The 26,975-nt window shown below is 34.0% G+C and overlaps 1 protein-coding gene across 2 annotated transcripts in view; it reads right to left on the minus strand.

Moving 5' to 3' along the window:
* Nucleotides 1-20,352, minus strand: part of Sc2 (trans-2,3-enoyl-CoA reductase Sc2) — a 41,632-nt gene extending 21,280 nt beyond the window's left edge. The window contains exons 1-7 of one of the 2 annotated variants that reach the window (XM_076496986.1): nucleotides 20,215-20,352; nucleotides 17,978-18,028; nucleotides 5,751-5,802; nucleotides 4,112-4,156; nucleotides 3,344-3,447; nucleotides 3,046-3,158; nucleotides 1,905-2,010 (exon numbers count right to left, since the gene is read on the minus strand). In XM_076496986.1, the coding sequence (XP_076353101.1) occupies nucleotides 1,905-2,010; nucleotides 3,046-3,158; nucleotides 3,344-3,447; nucleotides 4,112-4,156; nucleotides 5,751-5,802; nucleotides 17,978-18,028; nucleotides 20,215-20,220 (477 nt within the window). In that variant the 5' untranslated portion in view covers nucleotides 20,221-20,352. The remainder of the gene's footprint in view (nucleotides 1-1,904; nucleotides 2,011-3,045; nucleotides 3,159-3,343; nucleotides 3,448-4,111; nucleotides 4,157-5,750; nucleotides 5,803-17,977; nucleotides 18,029-20,214) is intronic. The other variant, XM_076496987.1, reaches the window with a different exon arrangement.
* Nucleotides 20,353-26,975: the final 6,623 nt, after the last annotated feature.

Raw genomic sequence — 26,975 nt, forward strand, 5'->3', positions numbered from 1 at the left:
ATGGTGCAGTATTAAACATTCTATAGGTGATGCTGCAGTATTAAACATTCTATAGGTGATGCTGCAGTATTAAACATTCTATAGGTAATGGTGCAGTATTAAACATTCTATAGGTAATGGTGCAGTATTAAACATTCTATAGGTAATGGTGCAGTATTAAACATTCTATAGGTAATGGTGCAGTATTAAACATTCTATAGGTAATGGTGCAATATTAAACATTCTATAGGTGATGGTGCAGTATTAAACATTCTATAGGTAATGCTGCAGTATTAAACATTCTATAGGTAATGGTGTAGTATTAAACATTCTATAGGTAATGGTGCAGTATTAAACATTCTTTAGGTAATGGTGCAGTATTAAACATTCTATAGGTAATGGTGCAGTATTAAACATTCTATAGGTAATGGTGCAGTATTAAACATTCTATAGGTGATGCTGCAGTATTAAACATTCTACAGGTGATGCTGCAGTATTAAACATTCTATAGGTAATGGTGTAGTATTAAACATTCTATAGGTAATGGTGCAGTATTAAACATTCTATAGGTGATGCTGTAGTATTAAACATTCTATAGGTGATGCTGTAGTATTAAACATTCTATAGGTGATGCTGTAGTATTAAACATTCTATAGGTGATGCTGCAGTATTAAACATTCTATAGGTAATGCTGCAGTATTAAACATTCTATAGGTGATGCTGCAGTAATAAACATTCTATAGGTGATGCTGCAGTATTAAACATTCTATAGGTAATGGTGCAGTATTAAACATTCTATAGGTAATGCTGTAGTATTAAACATTCTATAGGTAATGCTGTAGTATTAAACATTCTATAGGTAATGGTGCAGTATTAAACATTCTATAGATAATGGTGCAGTATCAAACATTCTATAGGTAATGCTGCAGTATTAAACATTCTATAGGTGATGCTGCAGTATTAAACATTCTATAGGTAATGGTGCAGTATTAAACATTCTATAGGTAATGCTGTAGTATTCAACATTCTATAGGTAATGCTGCAGTATTAAACATTCTATAGGTGATGCTGCAGTATTAAACATTCTATAGGTAATGGTGCAGTATTAAACATTCTATAGGTAATGGTGCAGTATTAAACATTCTATAGGTAATGCTGTAGTATTAAACATTCTATAGGTAATGGTGCAGTATTAAACATTCTATAGGTGATGCTGGAGTATTAAACATTCTATAGGTAATGCTGCAGTATTAAACATTCTATAGGTGATGCTGCAGTATTAAACATTCTATAGGTAATGGTGCAGTTTTTAACATTCTATAGGTAATGGTGCAGTATTAAACATTCTATAGGTAATGGTGCAGTATTAAACATTCTATAGGTAATGCTGAAGTATTAAACATTCTATAGGTAATGGTGTAGTATTAAACATTCTATAGGTAATGGTGTAGTATTAAACATTCTATAGGTAATGCTGAAGTATTAAACATTCTATAGGTAATGGTGTAGTATTAAACATTCTATAGGTAATGGTGTAGTATTAAACATTCTATAGGTAATGGTGCAGTATTAAACATTCTATAGGTAATGCTGCAGTATTAAACATTCTATAGATAATGGTGCAGTATTAAACATTCTATAGGTAATGGTGTAGTATTAAACATTCTATAGGTGATGCTGCAGTATTAAACATTCTATAGGTGATGCTGCAGTATTAAACATTCTACAGGTGATGCTGCAGTATTAAACATTCTATAGGTGATGCTGCAGTATTAAACATTCTATAGGTAATGCTGTAGTATTTTGGGGAGAATTATTATTATCATTTTTCTTTTACAATAGAACTTTGTTAGTAATTTTTTGATAGTTTTACTAGTTTGTTTCCTGTATGGTAAAATTTAAGATAATTCTTTATGTAAGATTACCTTAAAGAGGTTCTTGACAGGCATAGTCCCATGTGAAAATCGGTGAACAAAAAGTGTTTCTATGATCCGTTTACAGTAGTGAAAAGACCAGCACAAAGCTGCTATACTGTAAAAACAATAATGTTAATATTCTGTAAACAAGTATAAAACAAACAGAGTAGTTACAGGTTTCTCAAGAACCAAAGTAAAACAAGAAAAACTCACAGAAAGCAGTTTTCTTCTCCAATCAAATACAAGTTTTTACAATTGTCAAAAATAACATTTCAATAATAAGCAGGACTTTCCACTTAAAAAGAAAACATCCAATAATACTTAACAGTGGTGGTCTATTGAAACATATATTTTCCAACTCTTTAAAAAATAACTTATACCCTTGTTAAAATTATATGCTAAATATAGATCTTTTGTAACACTAGTTAAACAGTACTGTTTGAGAAACTGTCTCTCACCATAAAGTGATTTATCCTGGTAACAGTATAACCAAATCTCTATCTTTATGGGGCCTAGTTTAAAAGCACTATAGTAACCTCATCCATATTTCCAAGAAATGTGAAAGATTAGAGAGCATTACAACATGTACAATTAACATTTCAAAATTTATATTTAACAGTAAATATAGATTATTGTAGTAAAAAAGTTCCAAGTAGTCTTAAAACTATTATTTTCTGTACCAACCTGACAATGATCTTACACAGTTTTGATACTCCCTAAAATAAACAGCAGACGTTCTTGAATTATAACTCAGTAAAACAAAAATTTTATATTTGTATTGAAATACACCTTTGTAATGACAGGGCACCACACACCTTCAATTATAATTCACAAAAGCAACCATTTTGTAGTTTTTTTTCTTCAATTATTGTCATAAAACTAATCTTTTGAAATCAAGTTTTATACAAACATTGATAAATATTTAAATAGCAATTCATATTTTACACATAAACACAGGGGTGGAAAAAGCTGTATTTTAAACTTATATTACAGAGTTGAGTATAAAAATCAGTACATTTGTATAAATTGCACATCTTAATGTAAAGCAATGAAATACTTTGAAAACATTTGGAATCTATTTAACAAAAAGATCAACATATAATTACAATAACTTCATTTGTCTATTAAAAAATATACTTTGTATACTTACTGAACAACAGTGTGTTTGGGCTCACTTGCTGCTTCTGCTCCATACAGCAAGGCTGGCCTCAAGTATGTGACTAAGTAAAGAACTAACGGACCAGTATACTCCCAAAGAAATACCTGAAATAAAATTCTCCTTATTGCTGCTATACTTAAACAATTTATATAAAGAAATTGTCATAATACAGTTTTGAAGTTGTGTACAATAGGTATACTGAGTGAAAGGAACATTTTATTAAGATGCTAACACAGTTTCTCACATATACCATTACAAAACACAGTTTAGTACAGATTCAGATACTTACAGTCTTCCAGCCAATCTGAGGCCCAAGATCTTTCAGAAAAAGGACCTTCTCATCTTTCAACTGCAAGGTTCCTAATGTTGTTTCATCAGGTAGGGATTTTCCTTCTGTTAAGATAAAATTAAGTACCCAATATATATTTAAAACACTTTATAATCACTTTTATTTATATCAAGTGGTGCCATTCAACAAATTCCGAGTCATGTAGTCCTACCAAAACTTTATTAATCTATAATTTACCAAACCTCAGTCACTAATGACTTTAAATTGCATGTGTTTATTTCTCATGATTTAATTCAAAATCTCTTGGAATACGTTCATAAATAACATCACACAAGACAATAATGGACATTCCCACTAAAACCACAAACAAATTGTATATAATCTAAAAGCACAGAATTCTGGAAATTATGCATGTGTTTAGCTTCACATTTGTTTTAATATTAAACCTTACTGATGAGAAATTAGTAAAGTTCCAGTGAATAACATTTAATGTGTAAAAACAGTTTACAAGCAACTGCAGTTTACTTTTATTACTATTTTACTTACATGTCTTATATTAAAGATATATTTTGACTGTCTTAGGATAAATCAGCAATAACACAATCAAAGAAAATGTTTTGAGTTGAAAACTTCTAATTATTTCAAGAATGACGTTCTTGTTTCATAAACATAAAAAGTTTCACATATTAAGAGCAACAAGTATCCTCAAGACAGCCAAATCCATGTGCACTCTCTCATTATACGAGGTAATGAACTTTTTCTACTCACTTGGATCCACTCGTAGTGCTTGTCGTTCTGGATACAATTTACTGCCTGTGGGAGAGTAATCAAATAACTTGTACCTTCTTACTCTGTGTATAATCTTTCTTTTGATTTTGGTTAAACCAGTATCAGAAATTACAGTTCTTTAGTAAATATGGATTAAGTTGGTATTACAATAACTGACTGAAGGATTATATTCAAAATATAACACAAAGATAACAGATTTTGGCATTCCTTCACTGTCTCTCTATGAATAAAGTTCTACCAATATTATCTTGTTAAAATAGTACAGAAGGACAAAGGAATATGAGGGCTAACCAATTCTTTAACTTACATTTTCTAGTGTTTCACCCAACTACAATGTGTTTAAATAATCACAAACACACTATAAAAATCTTCCAGTGCTATAAAACTCCTACTGTTTCTTCTGTAACATTACCTGCCATTCAACAGTCATTAAAATCTTCCAGTGCTATAAAACTCCTACTGTTTCTTCTGTAACATTACCTGCCATTCAACAGTCATTAAAATCTTCCAGTGCTATAAAACTCCTACTGTTTTCTTCTGTAACACTACCTGCCATTCAACAGTCGTTAAAATCTTCCAGTGCTATAAAACTCCTACTGTTTTCTTCTGTAACACTACCTGCCATTCAACAGTCGTTAAAGTCTTCCAGTGCTATAAAACTCCTACTGTTTTCTTCTGTAACACTACCTACCATTCAACAGTCGTTAAAGTCTTCCAGTGCTATAAAACTCCTACTGTTTTCTTCTGTAACACTACCTACCATTCAACAGTTGTTAAAGTCTTCCAGTGCTATAAAACTCCTACTGTTTTCTTTTGTAACACTACCTGCCATTCAACAGTCGTTAAAGTCTTCCAGTGCTATAAAACTCCTACTGTTTTCTTCTGTAACACTACCTGCCATTCAACAGTTGTTAAAGTCTTCCAGTGCTATAAAACTCCTACTGTTTTCTTCTGTAACACTACCTGCCATTCAACAGTCGGTAAAGTCTTCCAGTGCTATAAAACTCCTACTGTTTTCTTCTGTAACACTACCTGCCATTCAACAGTCATTAAAGTCTTCCAGTGCTATAAAACTCCTACTGTTTTCTTCTGTAACACTACTGCCATTCAACAGTCGTAAAGTCTTCCAGTGCTATAAAACTCCTACTGTTTTCTTCTGTAACACTACCTGCCATTCAACAGTTGTTAAAATCTTCCAGTGCTATAAAACTCCTACTGTTTTCTTCTGTAACACTACCTGCCATTCAACAGTCGTTAAAGTCTTCCAGTGCTATAAAACTCCTACTGTTTTCTTCTGTAACACTACCTGCCATTCAACAGTGATTAAAATCTTCCAGTGCTATAAAACTCCTACTGTTTTCTTCTGTAACACTACCTACCATTCAGTGGTCATTAATTATTTTGCTCTGACATTTCCATTTCAACCTGTGTTGTTTGTTTCTGCTACAAAAACAAAACACCAGGGACAGCTAATATACTTCACAATATCAAATATTGTGAACTGATGTTAGTAGTAATTTTACCATTAAATTTTTTAGGTTATACACAAATCACGTGAAACTATAAAAACTATTTTTATTGAAATGTTTAACAAATGGTAAACAACAAACCTACTTACTTGTTTTATAAATTCTTTTTTTTACATCTTGAATTGTAGCTGTAGGTGACAACTGAAAAGTTAATAATGTTATTCAGTCCTGTACATAAGATTACATGTACACTACTCATGGAGATAAAGTTGAGAACTTTAGGTAACAAAAAACTAGAATTATGTACTACATAACTGTCAAAAGAACTATATAAAAATATCTGAAACCACTTTTATCGTCATCAAAAATCCAGGTTTTAGATTAATGAAGTATACCACTGGTATATGATGTGGACGTTAAAAGAAGCCATTTTTTAACTAAAGTCAATGAAGTTTTTATTTCTCTGTGGTGTTTCTCGAGTTGAAATAAAACAGTAGCATTTCTATTGGAAGTCAAAAGTGTTGCTCTCTATACAAAACTACAACCTCACAAATTATGCTTCACATGAGATTCTTGAAGGATAAAATTCCTATGGTTAACAAGTACGATTGACATTCATTTAAAGATAGGCCTGGTACAGCAATTATTCAAGAATTTTATTACATCACTGATGAGCTAAGTTGGGCAATATTGCTTCTATTTATTATTACAGGCCTACAAGTAGCTCATAACTAACATCACAAGTACCTCAAAATAATAGGGGACATTAAGTTATATTGTTAAGTCTGAATTCAAAATTATCCAAGCTGACAGAAACTTTGCTAGATACCAGCAGTTAAACCTTAAAAATAATAGAAACTTGAAAACTTTTCTTTAACAGAAACTCTAAGGATCCAACGACAGGTTGTGTATGCTTAATGACAAACAACTAGTGGTGTTTGGTAAACTAATCAATCAAAGACCCCATTAAACAACTGGTAAAGTGTTCCTCAGATCAATGCAATTGCTGGCTCATAGTTAAACAATTGAATTAACCATCACTACTTATATGATGGCAGAATCTTAAGGCTCAAATATATTTTACTTACACAAGGTAAAAAGTTTCAGAACACTTATTCCATCATCAGCAAAACTTTTTGTCATTTTACACTGTTCATCAGAAGATGTCATACAATTTAAAATTATGTCTTACAAAGGGTCATTTGAATCAGTCTTGAACTGGCAAATCAGTAGAAGTTCATTTTTCTTAATCTGAAAATGTATTTCTTATACACACTTTTACATAGTAATGCAATTTCCCTTGAACATCTGTCTACCTACGAGATTTGCATGCCACTAGCCTGGAGCTAATTCCCACATCAATTCACATTTCTTGTGAAATGCACTAACCTGTGATGATGTCATCATGTGAGTCCACCAATATAAGAGCAACACAACCATCATGAACATGAGGGAAGACAAAAGGTGTATCAGAAGTAAGAAGGCCTTTGACAATGTGCAGAAGTATCTATCAAAAATACATTTTCAGATTAGAGGATTGTTAAAAGTTCCAAGACAATAACTCACCTCTTCACATAAAACTGTTGGAAATCTCATGTTAAAGCTGTGGAGGGGGCAGTGCAAACATTTACCCAGATAAATTTCCTTCAGAAAGTGCCCAAAGAAAAGCCCAAAAAATGGCCACTCAGTGGTAGGATCATACCTGGGGAAGACTATCTCATTTGAACCTGGTTAAAATCTTCACCCAAGATGAAAGAGTCTGAAGTGATCATAACCAAATGAGTACCTGTATATATGCAAAATATGGTTAAAGCACAATCACTCTAAATAAAGTGTGCTTACCTAAACTTTACTGGACAACATAGCTGCAGGAGGAAGGCATAACAGCTGTTTCAGGAGTGACCCCTATTACACTGACAGTGTTGCCACCACCATGCTTCTCATTATATTGTGGTAAACCTAATCAGTGTGGATTCTCTATGATCCACCAGCCCAGTAACTAGAAACTGGTAAGTAGCAAGGGTCTTTTGCACTTACCTTGAAGAAAATGGGAGAGAGGGGGGAGAATTAATGATGTAGAGACACAGAAAAGTTCTCCAAATCTCTATCTAACCACCCACCCAAAAGGTCTTTCACTGAGAACAGTACAACGGGTGAACATGAAACCATATCTTTAAAAGTCAGCATGACCCAAAGAACTGGACAGTCACTTCCCTGGTGTTGGCTTTTTCCAATGGTATTTCCTGGAATTATGTTATGTTATGGATTGAAAAATTGGATAAATTTATATTCCTCAAAGATACCTCAAGTGGTGTTGAAGAACACCTCATTACACAGTGGGCACTGACACAGCCAGGGCAGATTGGCTGAACACTTTTTGTTATCCTAGCTTGATGTGGATTTTGGGAATAAATACAGCCTGGAGGCAACACAAGCCATTTGGCAGAATCCTTATCTAAAGAAGGAAGAGAAATGAAAAAGAAAAACATTTATCCATCTCAAAGATAGTGAGTTGTCTGAAGAATGGCCACCAGGGAAAGTAAAAAACCCTGCAGGAGATAAAACAGTAAGGTAAAGATGATAAGTGATGAACTTGTGGACAGTCATCCACATGCCTGCCTGGAGGATCTCATTAAAAAGCTGACTAAGGTGGAAAGCAAGAGTGACACTGATGATGAATCTGATGTGAAGGAAAATGAAATGATCTGCAAGTACCCACATCTGAGAAGAAGTAAACCAACTGGATGAGATTATGGACCCATCCAGTAAGGACAAAAGGAAAGAGAGAAAGGGCTCTCAATGAAGAGGTCCCAGGGTATAAATAGATGATGGTGAGGACACAAAGATAGAAGCTCATGAAAAATAACAAACAAGACAAAGGAACCAATCTGGGTCTGATTGATCATACAGGAAATATCCAGAAGGAAAAGAGAAAGTATAGTTATCTCCCCATACAGCAGAAGTCTTGGGAAGAAAATACCAGTCTGTATAGAGGAGTTCGTAAGTGCAGTAGAAAAGGGTGCAAGAAACAGCTATAACAAAGACATCCAAACAACAGTGACTGCAGGCAAGGAAGAGGAGGAAATGAGCCTTCCCCCAGGAAAAAGGTGTGACAGATTAACTATTATATATTTAATCTAATAGACGTTTAAGTTAAACTTGTATTTAGAAATGTATCAAACTTGTACTGTTAAATCTGTATTGAAAAATTCTCACCTATTTACTAAAGTTGTAGAAGATTCTTGAGAGTATGAATCAGCAATGTGTGTGAATGTAAACAGTGTATTATCAGAATTGTTGTGCAGGCTGAAAGTTCTAGAAACTCCTCATACCTACAAATGTAACCAATGCAACACCCCAAGAAACAGTATATATTATTGGTCTGTTACTGTTGATATACTATAAACCTCAAAATTGCTTGAAATCGCCAAAGTTTTAGAACTACGTTAAGAAATCCATGAAAGAAAATGAACTAAAAAAGCGTATACTAGTCAATGACAATTTGTTGTCTGAGCAAACACTAGGGGAATACTGTAGGGTCCTAACTAACAAATTTGGGTCAAATAATAAAGACAAATTATAGATCCAGCTAAAACACAAACCGAACTTGAACGAGCTCATACAGAAGCCACAAAAAAAAAAAAGAAATTAAGTTGAAAGAAACAGGAATTAGACTCAACTCCAATTGACGAAGGCAAAATGACAACTTTGAGCTTAATGTATATGTTAAAGTACCAATACTTAATGTATATGCTAAAGTACCAATACTTAATGAAAATGAAGTTAATATTTCTAAAGTACCAATACTTAATGACCTTTATATCAAGAAGGTAAAGTACCAATACTTAATGAAAATGAAGTTAATATTTCAACCTTTTCAAGAAGGTAGCCCGAACCATGGAATGGCTCACCAAAAATTGTTCATTATTATTACAGAATATTTTAACTGGTACAGTATGAGATGTTTATGTCACTCTCTCTATATCTAGAAGATTGTATAGATTATAAGGTTAAAGCAACTATTTGCAAAGCATAAGAGTTAGTACCAGAGGCTCAACACTAAAAGTTGAAGTTATTGCAAGCAAAATAAAATTTATATAGAACAAAAAAACAACAAAAAATGACTGTGATTCTATGTATTCTGAAACAGTTTTAATAAACTAAGACAACTATATTTAATTGGGAAATATAAATGTTGTGCACATGATGACCTCAAAATGTACTTGGGTGAAAAGATACACTTTCTAATGATTACATTATAATACACGAAATCACTTTTCACAAAAAAAAATCCTGCCATTGACAAAAATCTGTATGTTCAATACAATGAAGTTAAGGATTCCTTAAAACACCCAGATCCTCTAATTCAAAATCTTCTGACAGTCAAGATAAAACTTCATCAAATCCATCAATGCCTGTCTGCCATTTCTGCAAAAAGCCTGGTCATGTCCAACTGCTGGTGTTGAACAAGTAAAAGGAAAAGGAGAAAACACCCACTGCATTCATATCTGCACATGGGTGTAGTTTCACCAAATCATCAGATATTGTTGATTTAGCCACCAATATAAAGGCTGATATTGTTAGAGTGGAATTTAGATTTTTTGTGTCTGTTGGTTCTTCATCTTTAGCAAACGGTACTCCAAATCTCATACCCATATATATTCTACATGATACTGGGGCAAATCAATCACTGTGGTTAGAGGTATATTCCCTTTAGATTTGAGTTCTGCCACTGATAAGTCTGTTATTGGTCAGGGTATTGAGGGTGGCTTTGTTAATGTTCCTCTTCATAACATTTAGTTAACATCAGACCTAGTTTTAGGACCAGTTGTGGTTGGAGTATAGCATACTCTACCAATTAAGGGTGTATCATTATTGTTGGGAAACGATTTGGCTGGGGCAAGAGTTGTTGCCAAACACAAAATGTTTAGAGAGCTGATCACTGTTTCACCTAAGGATCATGTTATCATTCAGGAGAATGGTTGGTTGGTTTGCTGTTTTATGGCACAAAACAGCAGCTTGGCTATCTACACCCATGGAGGAGAATCAAAATGCATTTCCCTCATATGCTGTGAATCAAGCTCAGGCTAATAAATTAAGCTCAAAACAAGTGATGTATTCAGAAGACAATATTATAAATTGTCTCAGACATTTTTGTGGGATCTGATGGAGATCTTGAGGAAGATTTCTTATTGACAATTGCTTAGTGAGTGACAATGATGTACTTGAGGGATACAGTTCACCTGGTATAGTTCCTTTTCCTAAAAGTAAACTAATCACTGATAAATAAAAATATCCACAGATCTCTACAGTATTTAAATATGAACCCCCAAAAGATAACTGAAAGAAATTTCCAAGTGGTTATTTTTGAAAAATGGTGCACTTATGAAGAAATGGAGACACCAGGTGTAAAAAGCTTCAGAAAACTGGGCTGTACTTTATCAAATCATTTCGTTCCAAAAGCAAATCATTCTTAAATAATGAAAATTGCCCATAAAATTCCCCTGGGAAGTTATTAAAGTGTCAACGAGACACGTGAAAAAATTGAGACACTTGTTACTCCTGATGAATTATACCAGTACAATGTAATGTTTTTTTGGTATAAAAAATTCTCAAGCAACTTTTCAGCAAATGATGAATCAATGTTTCAACAATCTGTAAGATGCTGGAATTTATATAGGACGACATTGTGATTTCCAGTGATACAGAGGAAGAACAGATGCTGGAATTTATGTAGGACGACATTGTGATTTCCAGTGACACAGTGGAAAAACATTCATGTGTATTTTGTGACATTTTTAAGAAGCTTAAAAAGGTCAATCACACTGTAAGTTTTGGAAAAAGCAACCTTTGTAAAGAAAGAGTTGTTTACTCAGGTTATGTAGCAGGTCATGGCCAATTTTCTCCAATTCAAACCAAAGTTAACTTTACAGTAAATTATCCAACTCCTACCAACAAGAATAATTTGATGATACTTTTAGGAAGGGCTGATTATTACAGGAAGTTCTGTGAAACTTTTGCTGACATCACTGTACCATTAATAAACCTAATGAAGAAAAATTAAAAGTTCAAGTGGTATCAAACATGTTAATCTGCCTTTGAAGATGTTAAATCTTTACTACTCTGTATCAATGACACCTGACTTTGATAAGTCTTTCGCATTAGTTGCTGATGCCAGCGATTGTGGTGCTATTCTATTACAATCAGATGACAAAGGTATTAAACACCCTGCTTGTTATTTTTCTAAAAAGTTTAACTATCATCAAAAGAATTATTCTACTGTGGAAACAAGAAATTGCATTAGTGTTAGCTTTAGAACATTTTGAATGTGTATGTGTCTGCATTGTAACAATATGCTGATGTTTAACCAAATGAAGAGCAGAAACAGAAAACTGATAAACTAGTGTTTATCAAGAGTATGAGCTGAGGATGATCCATGTTAAAGTGGTTGATATCATCTGTGCACGAGCACTTTTGTGTGCTACGTAATTCTATGAAAATCAGGTTATTTGTATTGATGGTGTTATGTACTGTCATGATTATTAGTTTTGTAATTCTTTGACAATGTATTATATTTGAATTACTGTTCACAATGTATACACGTAATCTTAGTTTAAAACTGTTTAATTCCAATTTTTAATCCTCAAAGGAGCGATGTGTGATTATTTACTATTATATATCTATTCTAATATCAATGTTTAAGTTAAATTTATATTTAGAAATGTATATAACTTGTACTGTTAAATCAGTATTGAGAAATTCCCATCTATTCACTAAAGTCAAAGAAGATTTTTGAGTGAGAATCAACAGTGTGTGTGTGTGTGTGTGTGTGTGTGTGTGTGTGTGTGTGTGTGTGTGTACGTAAATATTAGCGTATTGCAGGTATTGTTGTGCAGGCCGAAATTTCTAGAAAGTCTCCTCATACCTATAACGTTGATTGGTTGGTTGTTTATTGTTTACTGACACAAAGCAACTGGGTTATATGCACCAAACAATCAGTAAAAAGGTAAAAATGTGAAATATGTAAAAAGGAATTGTACAAAAACAAAACGTAGTCCAATTTTCAAATTAAAATATTAAACAGAGTTAAAGAATTAAACAGACCAATGGCCCTTAAAAGTTTAAAAACACAACTGAGGTGGACAGTGTCAACATCACTAACGATACTGTCCAATGTCAAGGGTGAACCCATGGTAAAAATGTTTTTGAAATGGTGCCATCATTCTCAATCACAATGACAGCATGACATTAAAATGTGGGCTATTGTGACCTAAGTGTCACACACACCACACACTGGTGCATCAGTACCAGATATAAGAAAACAAGTTGAAAAACTGTGACCAATGCATATCCTAGCAGAAGCAAGATGGCCAAAGAGCAATATGTTTGATCTGGAAAAGCTTGTTATCACATTGCTCACTCCAAATCAGCTGCCAACTGGTGCAGAGACAAGCCTTAAATACAGGACCATAGTCCATGTATAGAACAGGCACAGCAGTGATAGTACCAGAGCAGAAAGACTTAGCAGCAACGTTAGCGAGTTCCTTTGCACAAATACTGATGTGGCCTGGTATCCAGAAAAACTGGATAAAAGTAGATGATAGAGAGAAATGGGCCAATCGGTTTTGAATATCAACGAGAACAGGGTGAGAACTAACATGAAGCAATTCCATGGCCAGTAGATAGTTAAAGGAATCAGTATAAATAGTACAGTACGTGTACTGCATAGCTTCTGTGTGATCCAGGACAAGGGGAATGATGTACAATTCAGCAGTGAACACAAACTGTGCAACAACTGAATAACAACAAACCATGGCAATTCCCAGAATCACTTGATTTTGAACCATTTGTATAAATAGAAATAAAAGGATGGTTTGAAAGATGTTTGGCAAATAGAAGGCAATATTTCCAATTGGAAGTATCTACCTTCTTCAAATGAATCAAAGAAAGGTCACATTGGAGGATGGTAATTAATCATGGTGGGATGGGCTGATCAGTGGATACAGCTATGTTATCCAAGAAGAGACCCAATTCATCCAACTATGCCTGAATACGAAGGTCCAAAGGAACAACAGCAAACAGTCTATTCTGAAACAGCATGGCCACTGAAGAAGGAAAATACAACTCAAAGGGAGATGCTGTGGTAAGAATCAAAGTTTTGAAGCATACAGTAAAGATAGTTGCAAATGGCAGAGGTGTAGAGGAGGTTCATAAGACTCAGTATACAAACTCTGGACTGGACAAGTGCAAAAGACCCCTGTGCAGAGCCAAAATCCCTGATGGTGAATAGGTTCCAACATCTTCAAAACTGAGGTCCTGGCAGAGCCATAGACCAGAGGCCAGTGATCTGCAGAGGGGTATGCAGATCAGGTGGCATTGCCCATGAACAATCTCTCTCAAAATGATCACTGCCCCATGGGCTACTGTCAACCCTCCAAGAAAAGTAAGAGAAAAGTGAAGGGGAGTAGACAGAAAGATCAATAGCAGTAAAAGACTGACTAGGTGCATGAAAATAAGTATAAGAACCAGTACTGAGGAGAGATAGGTTGTGATCCAAGAGCATATGCTCTATGGAACGACCCCTTCCATCAATATCGGCACCATTCCACAGGGGATTACGTTCATTAAACTCCCCCAGGATTAAAAAGGGAGATAGTAACTGCTCAATGAGCACATCAAGGTCTGACTGATTATAGGTCTCTTGAGGAGCTGGGTAAAGAGAAAAAATAGCGATGGTATGACCCCAAGGAAGCATGGATGGCTACAGCCTCCAAGGGTGTATCAAGTGGCAAAGACAGGATGGGCACATGCTAATCAACCAGCAGTACCACCCCACTATGTGCTCGTCCATCACACAACCTATCATTTCTGTACAAAGGAAACTGCTGAAGGGTGACTGTATCAGCAGATTTCAGAAAAGTTTCCTGTAAGGAGACACTCACAGGATGGTAAGAATCAATCAAATCCTTAATGCCATCTATATTTAAATGAAAACTAACAGTCCCACTGGATCAAAGTGGCCATTTTTATTTACATTGAGAAGAACCATTTTGTTTTTGACCATGTTTTTTTTCTTTATTGTACAAAGATCTATCAACCTCCATAAATTCTCCCCTGGGTCAAGTAGGCAGGTTTCTATCTGTGGACAAAGATTCCAGTGACTGAGGGTGTGAACAAATGGTTGTTTTACTTCTTGGGGATGCAGAAGAACATGGATCTGAGGAAACACCTGAACCCATAGCCAAAGGAGGTGGAACTGGGCAGTCACTGGAAGGAGTGGCAGGGAGAGAGATGGAAATAGACAGATTCATCAACTCTTTTAATCATCGAGGGCAAAAGATTCTTCAGATGTTTTGCAAATGACCCTGCTGGAGGTGCGGAGATCTGTCTGCACTCTCACTGTGGCAGTAGAATGGAGTGCAGCAGCATGTCTGAGCTGGAGTTGGAGACAATAATTTCCAAGCCTCTGGATAGGAGATATTATTTATAGTCTTCAAGCAATGCACCTCTTTCTCCTCCACCCATTAGAGCAAGAAATAGAGTAGGAGGGGTGTGGACCACTATAGTTAACACAGCGTGGTTTTAGTTTTCACTCATGAGAGTCGCGATCTTTGCCACCACAATGAGCACATTAAAGAATCACAACATAATGTTTTTGAGTGACCAAACTATTGATACTGGAAACATCTTACAGGCTGGGGAAAGCATGGCTGTACCTTACAGTTTCAATAACCTACTTTGACTGTGGCAGGAGGACGTGGATATGTAAATGTCAATATCAGAACATTACTAGGCACCGTAATACCGTCTTTGTGAGTGAAGATTTGGTGCACTGCAGAAATGCCTTGGTTGGAGAAACCAACAAGGATCTCAGAATCAGGTTCTTTAAATCCCTCTCAACTATAACTCCTCTGGAAGAATTCAAAGTTGCATGGAGAGTAACTTTGATGGGTATATCACCAATGACTTCTGATTTCAAAAGGAGTTTGGTATGTTGTGGTGAAGATATTTCCAACAAAATGCCTCCAGAGCACAACTTCTTCACTGACTTCAGGGACTCAGAAAGCCCCTCTAATCCCTTTTGAATAAAAAAAAAGAAGAGAGACATCTGACCTAAGAATTTTTTGGATAAGGAATGAATAATTAGAAATCGAGATACAGAATACGACTGTGATATTGACTGTACAACAGTTTTCATCCACAAGTGGCCATTTTTACAATAGTTTGTTTTTTCAATTTTTTTCATTATTTTTTTCATAAATTAGGTATACACAATAAAGATGCTACATTTCAGTGCCCACTGACCCCCACCCACCATGGAGCCCTATGAGTGAATGCACTATAATGTCAAACAAGGACCCTGCAGAAATGCCAGGGTTTTGTGAGCACTATACCCGAACACCAGTATCAGGCACAATATCCACAATACCCATTAAGAATGTTCAACATTGGTACTCAGTTGACACTAGCCCAAGTGGATGAGCCACCCAAAGATGGTCCATCTACAGGAATTCAAGACAAAAGTGGTGTGTTGGAGTTGGACCCCTCAACCACCATGATTCTCTCCTCCCCTTCATGGGTTTCCAAACACAGCAAACACGTGGGTGGATATTTAGATCACACAAGAGGTGAACTGGAAGAACAGAAACTTCTCTGGGTGATCCCCTCACCATGTACAAAAGTCCACCTCAAGAAGCACCTATAATGTAAACAACATGACACCCTAAGAGACTGTATATATTATTGGCTTGCTACAGTTGGTATACTATAAACCTCAGAATCTATAACTGTAATTAATGCCCATTAATTGGGAACTTCAGATATATTAATCAGAAACATTTATATATTTCAAACTTTACAAACCACCTAACTCTAGAATTTCATTGGTGGAAAACTTGATGAAAGATACAACTAGCCAGCTCCCCGTTAAGTGAATTGCACCCGTATCAACTCATTGTGATTCATCAACAAGATATCCAGTTCCAGACCAGATAGAAGACTCACTATCGTTTGCCAGTCTGATACTTTTGAATATAAATAACTATTTATAATAACTCTTACCATAAATTCTGTTTTTTGTATATTAAAAAAGACCATTGTGTGTATCAATCTTGCTGGCAAATATAAATTGGTTACACATCAACATTTATCTAACTTCTAAATTTAAATTACAATTTAACTCAGTTTTAGACTACTTGAAATTGTATTATGTAACATGTAGCACAAAGAGCAAGAAGAAACCAACAGCTTGAACAGGGCAAGCATCAAAGTGCCCCAAACTATACTTAGTTCCCAGTCAGGCATAGAAGTCAGAGAAAAGGAGAGAAAGTTTAATATATATCATTTGAGAATTTATGATAAAAAAAATTGAAGTTTCTGAAACAAAACCTAAAAAGAAAACAAAGTTTCATTAACAAATGCAAATCTCAAATTGAGCTTAGACACAAAATTTGAAAACATCTGTTTAACCTGTTCAGTGTCGTAGGCGAGATAACTCGTCCAAGCCGATCGGTAACAGCGCCACGGATGAGATAATTCGTTCTCAATAATACCTAACTTCGATGCGAGATGTCAGCACCATACATGCATTTGACTTACTTAAAAATTGCTCAATTTTGCTGAAAAAAAACCAGCTTAGGACCTGCTGTAGCAGCTGAAATACTTGGCAGTCAACAGGTTAATGCAGTGTCAAAGAAGAATAAAATGAATTCAAGTGCCTAATGGGAGTTACTGTAGATAGAGGGTGTGTCATCAGATTATTGGTGGGAATTATCTCAAGGCTATTGGCATGCAACTATCAGAGGCAAGTGCATGAGGAAAATATCATTTCTATGGTCAAAGTCGAGTTATAACATTTGATAACTAGTTCATCATTTGGTTTATTAACCAATTACATTCACCTAACGAACTATTTGCATGAAGTTTGTACAGTTAAAATAAAACAAAATAGTAATAATCAGAAATGTTAATTTTGATTAGTTGATTATTTTGGTGAGTCATGACATTAACTGATTAAGCTAAACATGAATTAATAAAGAAGAAATGAAAAATTACTATGGCTATACTTTACTTACTTTAGTCATAATTTGTGATTTCAATTAGTTGATTGTTTTTGTGGCATTAATTGATCTACTTGGTGCTTAAAAGCAATCAGTTACAATGATTAGTCACCTTTCTCCAATCAAGTCCTTCCTTATAAATTTAATATACAGCTAGCCACATTACAACATTCTTTAGTTGAAAAATAAGTTACTTTTCTAACAGTGTGATAAAAAAACCTGAAATTAGAACAGATCCAAATACTTCTAATGTTTAAATGTACACAGTTAAGCCTGAAACATTCTATCCTCAGTTATTCAAAGAATAACAGACTTACATCTGTCAAAGTTGTTAAAGTTTTGTTGGATCCAACTTTCACAATTTCCACCTGTAGAGAAAAGACAACAAACGGTACTTCACCTCAAACACAAATTTCTTATTGTATCTTAGTGTACAATAATAGAATATTTTATGTTTTCTCTTTAAATCTTTAATAGTTTACTCTAAACATTATTTCAAATTAATACTTTCTTGAATAAAACACACAAAAAAAGCAGTAATTACAGAGAGAAGGTAAGGCTTAACCAGCTGACTGCAGCAACACAAGTTGATGTTGTATCCAACTTGGTTGAGAACTTTAGTTCAAAAGATGGATATATAACAATCTCAAACAAGCATATGAATTACAAACAATATAATATCTGTTAACAATGTTGTGAGTATAATAAAGGTCAAAACAAGTAAACATGTTATAAAACATTGTGGGTATAATAAAAGTTAAATAAAATAAGTAACTCTTATGAAATGTTACTAAGTAAAATGATATACTAAACAAAAATAATACTTTAATGAAAACATTATAATGCAATTATTTGAAGAAATTCTTGGGAAAATATCACAGTCTGGGTTTCTACTCTTATAAATTAGTTATTTAAACTAATTCCAATGTACAAACTGCCAATTTGTTCATATATCAATTATACTTTTACGCAGTTTATGTTTAAAGCTGTAATTTCTTCACATACTAAGTTTTAAGAAGAAATAACTAAGATATTATATTTCAAAAACAGACCCACAGTACAAACTCACTTTAAGTTAACAGGTAACAATTTTATAAAGCATATGAAAAACTGACAGTAACATCATTTATAAAACTTTAAACGTTATCAAACTTTTACAGATTTTCCAAAATTTCATTAAATAATCTTTTCTAAAATTAAAGAAATATTCTAGTATCTATCTCAAACATGATATTCTTAAAACAAAATTTAGTAAGAAGGAAAATCCATTAACTGTACATGTAAAGAAACAAGGAAAGTTAGCTTAGCCTTGAAACACAAGGAATGTACACGTGGAGATAAACATGCTAAAATCTCAGAGACTCTGGGCAGAACAGTGGGCAGAGCATTATTAGAAAGTTAATATATACTGCTCTTCAGTATTAATTTGTTACAGTTAATGCTAATCGATTCTCATAAGAATAGAAAACTCTACAACTGAATAACTTAAACTTCTCTGCACATACTTTTATGATGAAGATGTGATTTATAATGGTAGATGAGTATCTGAAAAAGTTTTCCAAACTTATAAGCCCAATATTAGGCCTGTTTGTTACACTATAATGTTAAATATACATCATCAATGTTCTATTTTAAAATATTCAGTTTTTTTGTTTTGTTTTTCTCACAGTCATATTTGTTAGAAATGTGTATTACAACAACAACAACATGGTATATGTAACTGTACATTTTATATAACTATATATTTAGAGAGCACACTGTACAACTTCAAATTAATAACTTGGCACAGTCTTGCATTAAACAGATAAGGTTCAATTCAGTTCAACCCTCCGTACCTATTACACTATATTATACAAATATTACCTTCTCTATTATAAATATTTAGATCTATTTAATATGGTTTATTATAGCTATAATCCCAGAATTCTTATAAGTATATACTTATTAATTTACAACCACCATTACGATCATTATTAACAATATTTAATGGTGTTCAAATCATATCAGTCTTTTATCCTAACACTAAATTCGATTTCTATTCAACACATTGGTTGTCTGACATGGGTTTATGTATTGATGTCACATGTAAAAAACATAAAGTGTGAATTTTATATTTAGCTTACATGAAGTCCATCTTATCAGTATGTATTAGTACCATGCATAATTTGACCTAATTCTTTCAACTTTTTCATAATCGTTTAATAAAAAAAAAAAAAAAAACAATGCATGAAAAGTTAAAATACAGGGGTATTTTGTACAATATTGATTCTACACAACAGTTCGACTTTGCATAATATTAACAGGTAAACTGTTATTAGTACTATTAGCCTGACAAGGTATATAAATTCAATCCATTACACAAAGCCGCATTTTAACTGTTGTGCAGAAAACACTTATTTTTGTTTATTATGCAGTCTACTTGCTATGTATGATACACTCAAATTTTAACTTGCAACTTGTAGTCGTCGTTTTGTTTCCGTAATATAGTATTACAAGCTAATTATCAATAAAAATACCTCAGTTCAAGAGAATTGAAATTAAAGTTAGAACTAACCTCCATTATAAAATTAAAACCGTCACGGACACCTAACTCTTGTAAGCCTACTCCCTCCGATAACTTACGTAAACTTATCAAAAACTACATCAACTCCCAACTGAAGTGGAATGTAAGACACTGAGCCGTCTGCAGATACATATTGTCTATACTATTATATCGTAGAGATGGCAGCACCTACGGCACGACTGTTTGTCAGATGTTTTTTTTTTTAATTTCGCGCAAAGCTACTCGAAGGCTATTTGCGCTATCCGGACCTAATTTAACAGTGTAAGACTAGAGGAAAGGCAGCTAGTCATCACCACCCACCGCCAACTCTTGGGATACTCTTTTACCAACGAATAGTGGGATTGACCGTCACATTATAACGCCCCCACGGCTGAATGGGCGAGCATGTTTGGTGCGAACGGGATTCGAACCCGCGACCCTCGGATCACTAGTCGAACGCCTTAACACACTTGGCCATGCCGGGCCCAGATGTATTTTGAAACTCTATGTTGCGATTTTGCTATTACTTACCAATATTCCATTTTGGGAACATTTTACTCTTTATTAGGTATCCACATTAACTACTTTTTAAACATTTTATCTGAAATACTAATGTTAGTTCACATATTACGGATTTTGTTTTAAGATACTGTTTTTTTAAATCAATCAATTATTGATTTACGCGACTATTTTAATTGTGGTGAAATTTGATGTACATGTTAAGTTGAGAATATTAATTATTGGAATAACATATTTAAAAAATATTATTTAGGAGGTGTTGGGCTTGTTTTGCTATAATAATAATATGTATACAACTCTTATAACATACACTTATTTTAGTATTAACAACTTTCCATTTCTTTTCTTAGGTGAGTGAGCACCACATAATTTTTGATGTTCCTATTCTAAAACATTGAACTCTATTTACAAAGCAAATGTTAATGTATCCAACTTTTGGCAAACAAGTTTCGATCGTATTAGAAGTATTTCTACAGTACACCCATCTTTACGTTCAAATTCCAAAATCAAAGTCGAAGATAACTAACTTCTTTCCCAAGCTGACTGTTTGTTTGTTTTTGAATTACACGAGAGCTATCTGCGCTAACCGTCCCTAATTTTGCAGTTTAAGACTAGAGGAAAGGCAGCTAGTCATCAACTCTTGGGTTACTCTTTTACCAACGAATAGTGGGATTGACTGTCACATTATAACGCTCCTACGGCTGAAAGGACGAGCATGTTTAGTGTGACGGGAAGGTCGAACCAGCGACCTTCGTGTTACGAGTCGAGTACCTTAACCACCTTCGAGCGGGGAGGAAGGTCACTATTTGAAAAGTAAGGACGTTAAAAAGCTAAGTTATGTTAATATTGTTGATTTGTTAAAATTATATTTGGTTTTATACTTTTATCTTTAGAAATTAGAGTCGAATAACAAAAAGTAACCAAATTACCTGAGACTGGAAACTACAATAGTAGGTATAAGCTTTTTATTTAGATTTTAGTAGTGTAACGTTAACTTAAGCTTGGTATGTATAACGGTTCTTTACACTTTTAATTAAACTTGCAGAGATTACAAGACAAATTAAATGGATTATTTTATTTAATAAATACAACTGAAAACGTGTTATTTTTTAAGCTTAGGTTTAACAGTGTCGAATACAGGCGACTGGTATTTATTATTGAGTGTTTATTTTGATTTTACAAACTATTTTATGGTTGAGACTAGTTTGGGGATTAAGTTTGTTTGTTTGTTTTTGAATTTCGCACAAAGCTACTCGAGGGCTATCTGTGCTAGCCGTCCCTAATTTAGCAGTGTAAGACTAGAGGGAAGGCAGCTAGTCATCACCACTCACCGCCAACTCTTGGGCTACTCTTTTACCAACACGCTTGGCCATGCTGGGTCCCAGGGATTAAGCATTCACAGTTTGTTAGGTACGATAAGTGCAATGAATGGTTTTCATTTGGGAACTCCGGACTACAATGCACTTTTAAGGAAATTAGTAGTGAGGATGTTGTATTTGTATGTAGAGTTTGCAGGTTGAAGGCTGTGGTTTACACGTAAGTAGGGGGTGTCTGACATGTTTGCAAGGGCTATTACCTTAGCTGTTGGGGAAATTTAATCTAGGACTAGATAGTGATAAAGGCAAAGATAAACTAAATAAAAAAAAATTGAAATGCAGAGGAAAGTTCAGCATCGGAAAAAATATAATAGTTATAAGTTTGTTTCGTTTTTGAATTTCGCGCAAAGGCACACGAGGGTTATGTGCCCCTAATTTAGCAGTTTGAGACTAAAGGGAAGGAAGCTAGTTATCACCACCCACCAACAACTCTTGGGCTACTCTTTTACCAATGAATAGTGGGATTGACCATCACATTAGAACAGCACCATGGTGTTTGGTATGGAGGGGATTCGAACCCGCGACCCTAAGATTAAGAATGAAGTACCTAACCACGTGGTCATGTCAGGCCTAATAGCTATGAAAATAGGCTTCATTATTACTGTTGTAATGGTAGAGGTATAAGAAATAAAATAATTATTTAGGGTTCTTGCAGGAATAGAAGACTTTGATTGGATAGGAATAACTGAAACATGATTAAATGTTAATGATTTTGATGACAGGAAATTATTTTAAATACATTGTTATAGGTTATTTAATAGCAACAGAGTATGTTGTTTGTTTTTGAATTTCACTTAACAGCTACACTAGGGCTATCTGCATTAGCCATTCCTAATTTAGCAGTGTAAGACTACAGGGAAAGCTACTACTCATTACAACCCACAACCATCTCTTTGGCTATTCTTTTACCATTTAATAATGGGATTCACCACAACATTATAATGCCCCACAGTTGAAAGGAGCAGTATAATATGATGGTTTGGTGTGATGGGGATTTAAACCTGTGACCCTTAGATTACGAGTCTACTGCCCTGACCACCTGGCCATGCTAGGTCAAATATAGTAGTGGAGAGAGGGTGGGAAGTGGATCTGAATATAAAGTGACTTACACCCTGTTGAAATTGAGAATATTAAAAATAATAATAAAGGATATTAAATCCATTTGGGCTCCTGTTGTTGGATATCAAGGGTTTTTGTGTGTTTTCTTATTAGTAAAGCCACATCAGGCTATCTGCTGTGTCCACCAAGAGGACTCAAACCCCTGATTTTAACTTTGTAAGTTCATAGACTTACCACTGTACCAGAAGGAGGATGGACATCAGAGGATAAAGCTCTTAGTGGGAATTTGTTTCATCACAGGATGATATTAGTGAGAAACTTTACTGTGAGGTTAAGATTTCTGCTATTAATGAAGTCATAATTATGATTTTAATTTCAGACATACTGACTGAAAATGCTAAAGTTAATCCATGAGGGAGAAAGGTTTCTGGAAACTGTTCAAGATGGTTATCTTCACCAATTGATCAAGAAACCTACAAGAAACAATGCTACTTTACAGTTATTATTAACTTCTAACATAAAAATAGTTGAGAAGGTGGAAACTATGCAACACCTAGTTACAAGCAATCACTGTTGCATATCAAAATCAGGAATAATGATACTTTGATATCAAATTTAAAAGAAAAGAAAATTTCAAGAAAAGCAACACGAATTATCTGTTGTAAATAGTGCAGCTGAGCGACTTGAAGACACTGAGCAAATGTGGAAAATGTTCAATATTAAAAACAAATATATTCCTTACAGATAAATTATGGTAACTGCTGGTATAAACCAGGTTGGCTCACAAAGAGAGTAAGAGATAAAATTAAAGAAATACATCAGACATTTAAATTGGCTGGTATTATAGAAGATTTACAAGATGACAGAAGATCAAATAAGTTGGTAAAACAGATAATTAGGATATCAAAAGGATGTATGAAAAAACATTGGGCTGAAAATATAAAAATTAACTGGAATGACTTTTTTAAAAGTACATTAGGGGTAAACAAAATGTTACAATATGGATAAAATACTTGAGGGATAACAAAGGAAGGCTTTAATCTGATGATTATGAAATTGCTAGGTCATTAAATTCTGTTTTTCCTTCAATTTTTATCAATGAAGATTTCAGCAATATTCCTCATCTTGAACTATTGATGGATGAAAACAATGTTCATGTTGAACTGCATAAATTATGAGTTTTTTTAAAATAAAATTGGGACTGATAAGACTCCTGAGCTGGATAATATTTTATCGAGGGTTTTAAAGGTCACAAACTACACATGTGAGCCATTTGTCACAATTTTTATAAGTTCTTGAATACTGACAAGTACCAACAGAGTGGAAATTACCTAATGACACTCTATATATAAAATGGTGGTAAGAGAAATTGTCCCAGTAATTATGGGCTCACTAGTCTTATATCATGATGTGCTAAAAACATGTAGGTCCAAGAAGTCTTGATAGAACTGAAATTGAAACCTTTATAACCCAAGCACTTTCAAAAGGTGGACCTTTCTTCTTCAAAAGCAATGTCTTCAGTCAATAAGTAGCCCTTTAAAAAGAAAATACAACATGACTCATCAGTGGGTCATGCAGGTCTTACTGGAAGACTATCATGACCCACCGGTGAGTTATGTGGGAGCCAATGTGTTAAAATTTTTTCTTGGAAAAAAGAGAGTTAGAGGGAATTTTCATGTGTTTAAGATTATAAAAGGAATTCATAATGTTGATGTATCAACACTTTCATAATTAATTGCAAGAATTATAGAATTAGGGCTTACAAATATAGATTTAGGCATTGTAGAAGCTGTTTTCAGCTAAGAAAAATTTATTTTTCAAATACGGTAGTTAGCCTATGGAATGGGTTGTCTTCAAATGTTATATAAGCAGTAAATTTGAGTAAGTTTAAAAGAAAGTTTGATAGATATATAAATGATAAGGGTTGGCTTTAAATATTTGTTTTATTTAAGGGTTTTAGTTTGGCTTAGTGGATGGAACAATAGGTCCCTTGTTGTCTCTAAATATTACATTTTTATCCTGCACTTGCTGGATGGTTGGACAAAACTGATTGTTTCACTTGTATGGGCAATTAACTTTGAAGTGACCCCTTTAACCACATTAAAATCGAGGCCTTGGTTCTTTCTTTCAGAGTAATGTCTAGGTGAAATGTCATAAGCACTGGATGTGGCACAAACACCTTGTTAAAGCCAGGGAAATCCCAGGGAAGACCTCATCTGGCTTCCTGTGTATTAGTGCTAGTGAACACATGTACCTAAATTATCTTGTCCCTATTCATGGATGATAATTTTACAGAGGTGAAGTAATAATAACATATTGTAAGATGCAGAACATTTACAAATTGTTTCTTATAAAAGAAAATAAACCAATATTGAAGAATTATAATGGATCTTTCTCCTTTTAAGTTTATTAAATTTTTAATAGATAACTTACTCAGATTGCTAAATTTTATCAATGTTTCTACATACAATTTCATTTTATAAGAAAACCACAAACTAGTAATATTGCCGTATCAGAATAATTAATACCAAAGTAAAAAACTCATAAAGACTCTGAGGTAAAATCGACCCTTGGTTTCTGACTAATAAGGTCGGAGTTCTAGTTATCAACCTAAGCAAGGGTAAAGGCAGACTGTTTAATCTTTACTTATAAACCTTTTGATTATGAATGTGATAATAATACTGTTATGATTGATTGATTGATTTAGTGTTTTATGGCACATAGCAGCTAGGCTATCTGTGCCAAATGTCCGGTAAAAAGGTAAAAATAAATTAAATGTAGTAAAATACATAAAAGGAAATGAAGGTAAAACAAAACATCAATAAAAACAGAAAAAGCATAAAACCAATGTTGATACCTAGTCTACAATGTTAAGAGAGAAAGCAGAGTAAGAGAAGTTATAAAGGACTTTCTCTAGCAAAATGGTAACGATCATAACCAGCCAGGAAGACTAACAGGTAAGTACAAGAACCACCGTCAGTCACCTGAAGTTGGCCTTTCCAATCCTGGTTCCAGGTTATGTTTTCATAACAGCCATTATCAAAAGGTAAAATAATAAAAGTTTTAAAAGACATATAGCAAAATCGTAATAATAATTAGCCAAATATCCTGTAAAAAAGGTAAAAGTAAAGTAAATGTAGTAAAATTTGTAAAAGGAAACAAAGGTAAAAACAAAACAGCAATTTAAAACATAAAATGACATAAAACCAATGTTGACATCCAGTCTACAAAGTTGTAAAGGACTTTTTGTAGCAGAATGGTAATGATCATAACCTGCCAGGAAGACTAATAGGTAAGTACAAGAACCACTGTCGGTCACCTGAAGTTGGTCTTTCCAGTCCTGGTTCTGGGTTATGTGTCATTATGGCCAGTACCAAAAGGTAAAGTAATAAAAGTGTTAAAAGACATGCAGCAAAATTGTAATAACAACTCGCCAGGACGACTAACAGGTAGTTCAAACTGATAGTTCAAACAACAGCGTTAGTCACCTGAAGTTGGCCTTTCCAGTCCTGGTGCCGAGTTATTTAATGTTCTGTCCATTTTCCAATATCAAATTGAACTATAGAGATTGAGACTGTGAAAAGGGAACTACAATTAAAAAGGTGTAATGAATAAATATCCAACACTTAAATGAGATTGAAAAGATTAATGGCCATTAAAAAACTAAAAATTTTATCAAGGTGGACAGTGTCACCATCACCAATAACACTGTCCAATGTTATGGACAAACCCTGGGATAAAACATGTTTAAAATGGTGCCGTCGTTGAGAGTCATAACGATGGCAAGAAAGTAAAATGTGGCTTACAGTGATTTGAGTG

This window comes from Tachypleus tridentatus, chromosome 4 (assembly GCF_004210375.1).
Source record: "Tachypleus tridentatus isolate NWPU-2018 chromosome 4, ASM421037v1, whole genome shotgun sequence".
Classification (NCBI taxonomy): domain Eukaryota; kingdom Metazoa; phylum Arthropoda; class Merostomata; order Xiphosura; family Limulidae; genus Tachypleus; species Tachypleus tridentatus.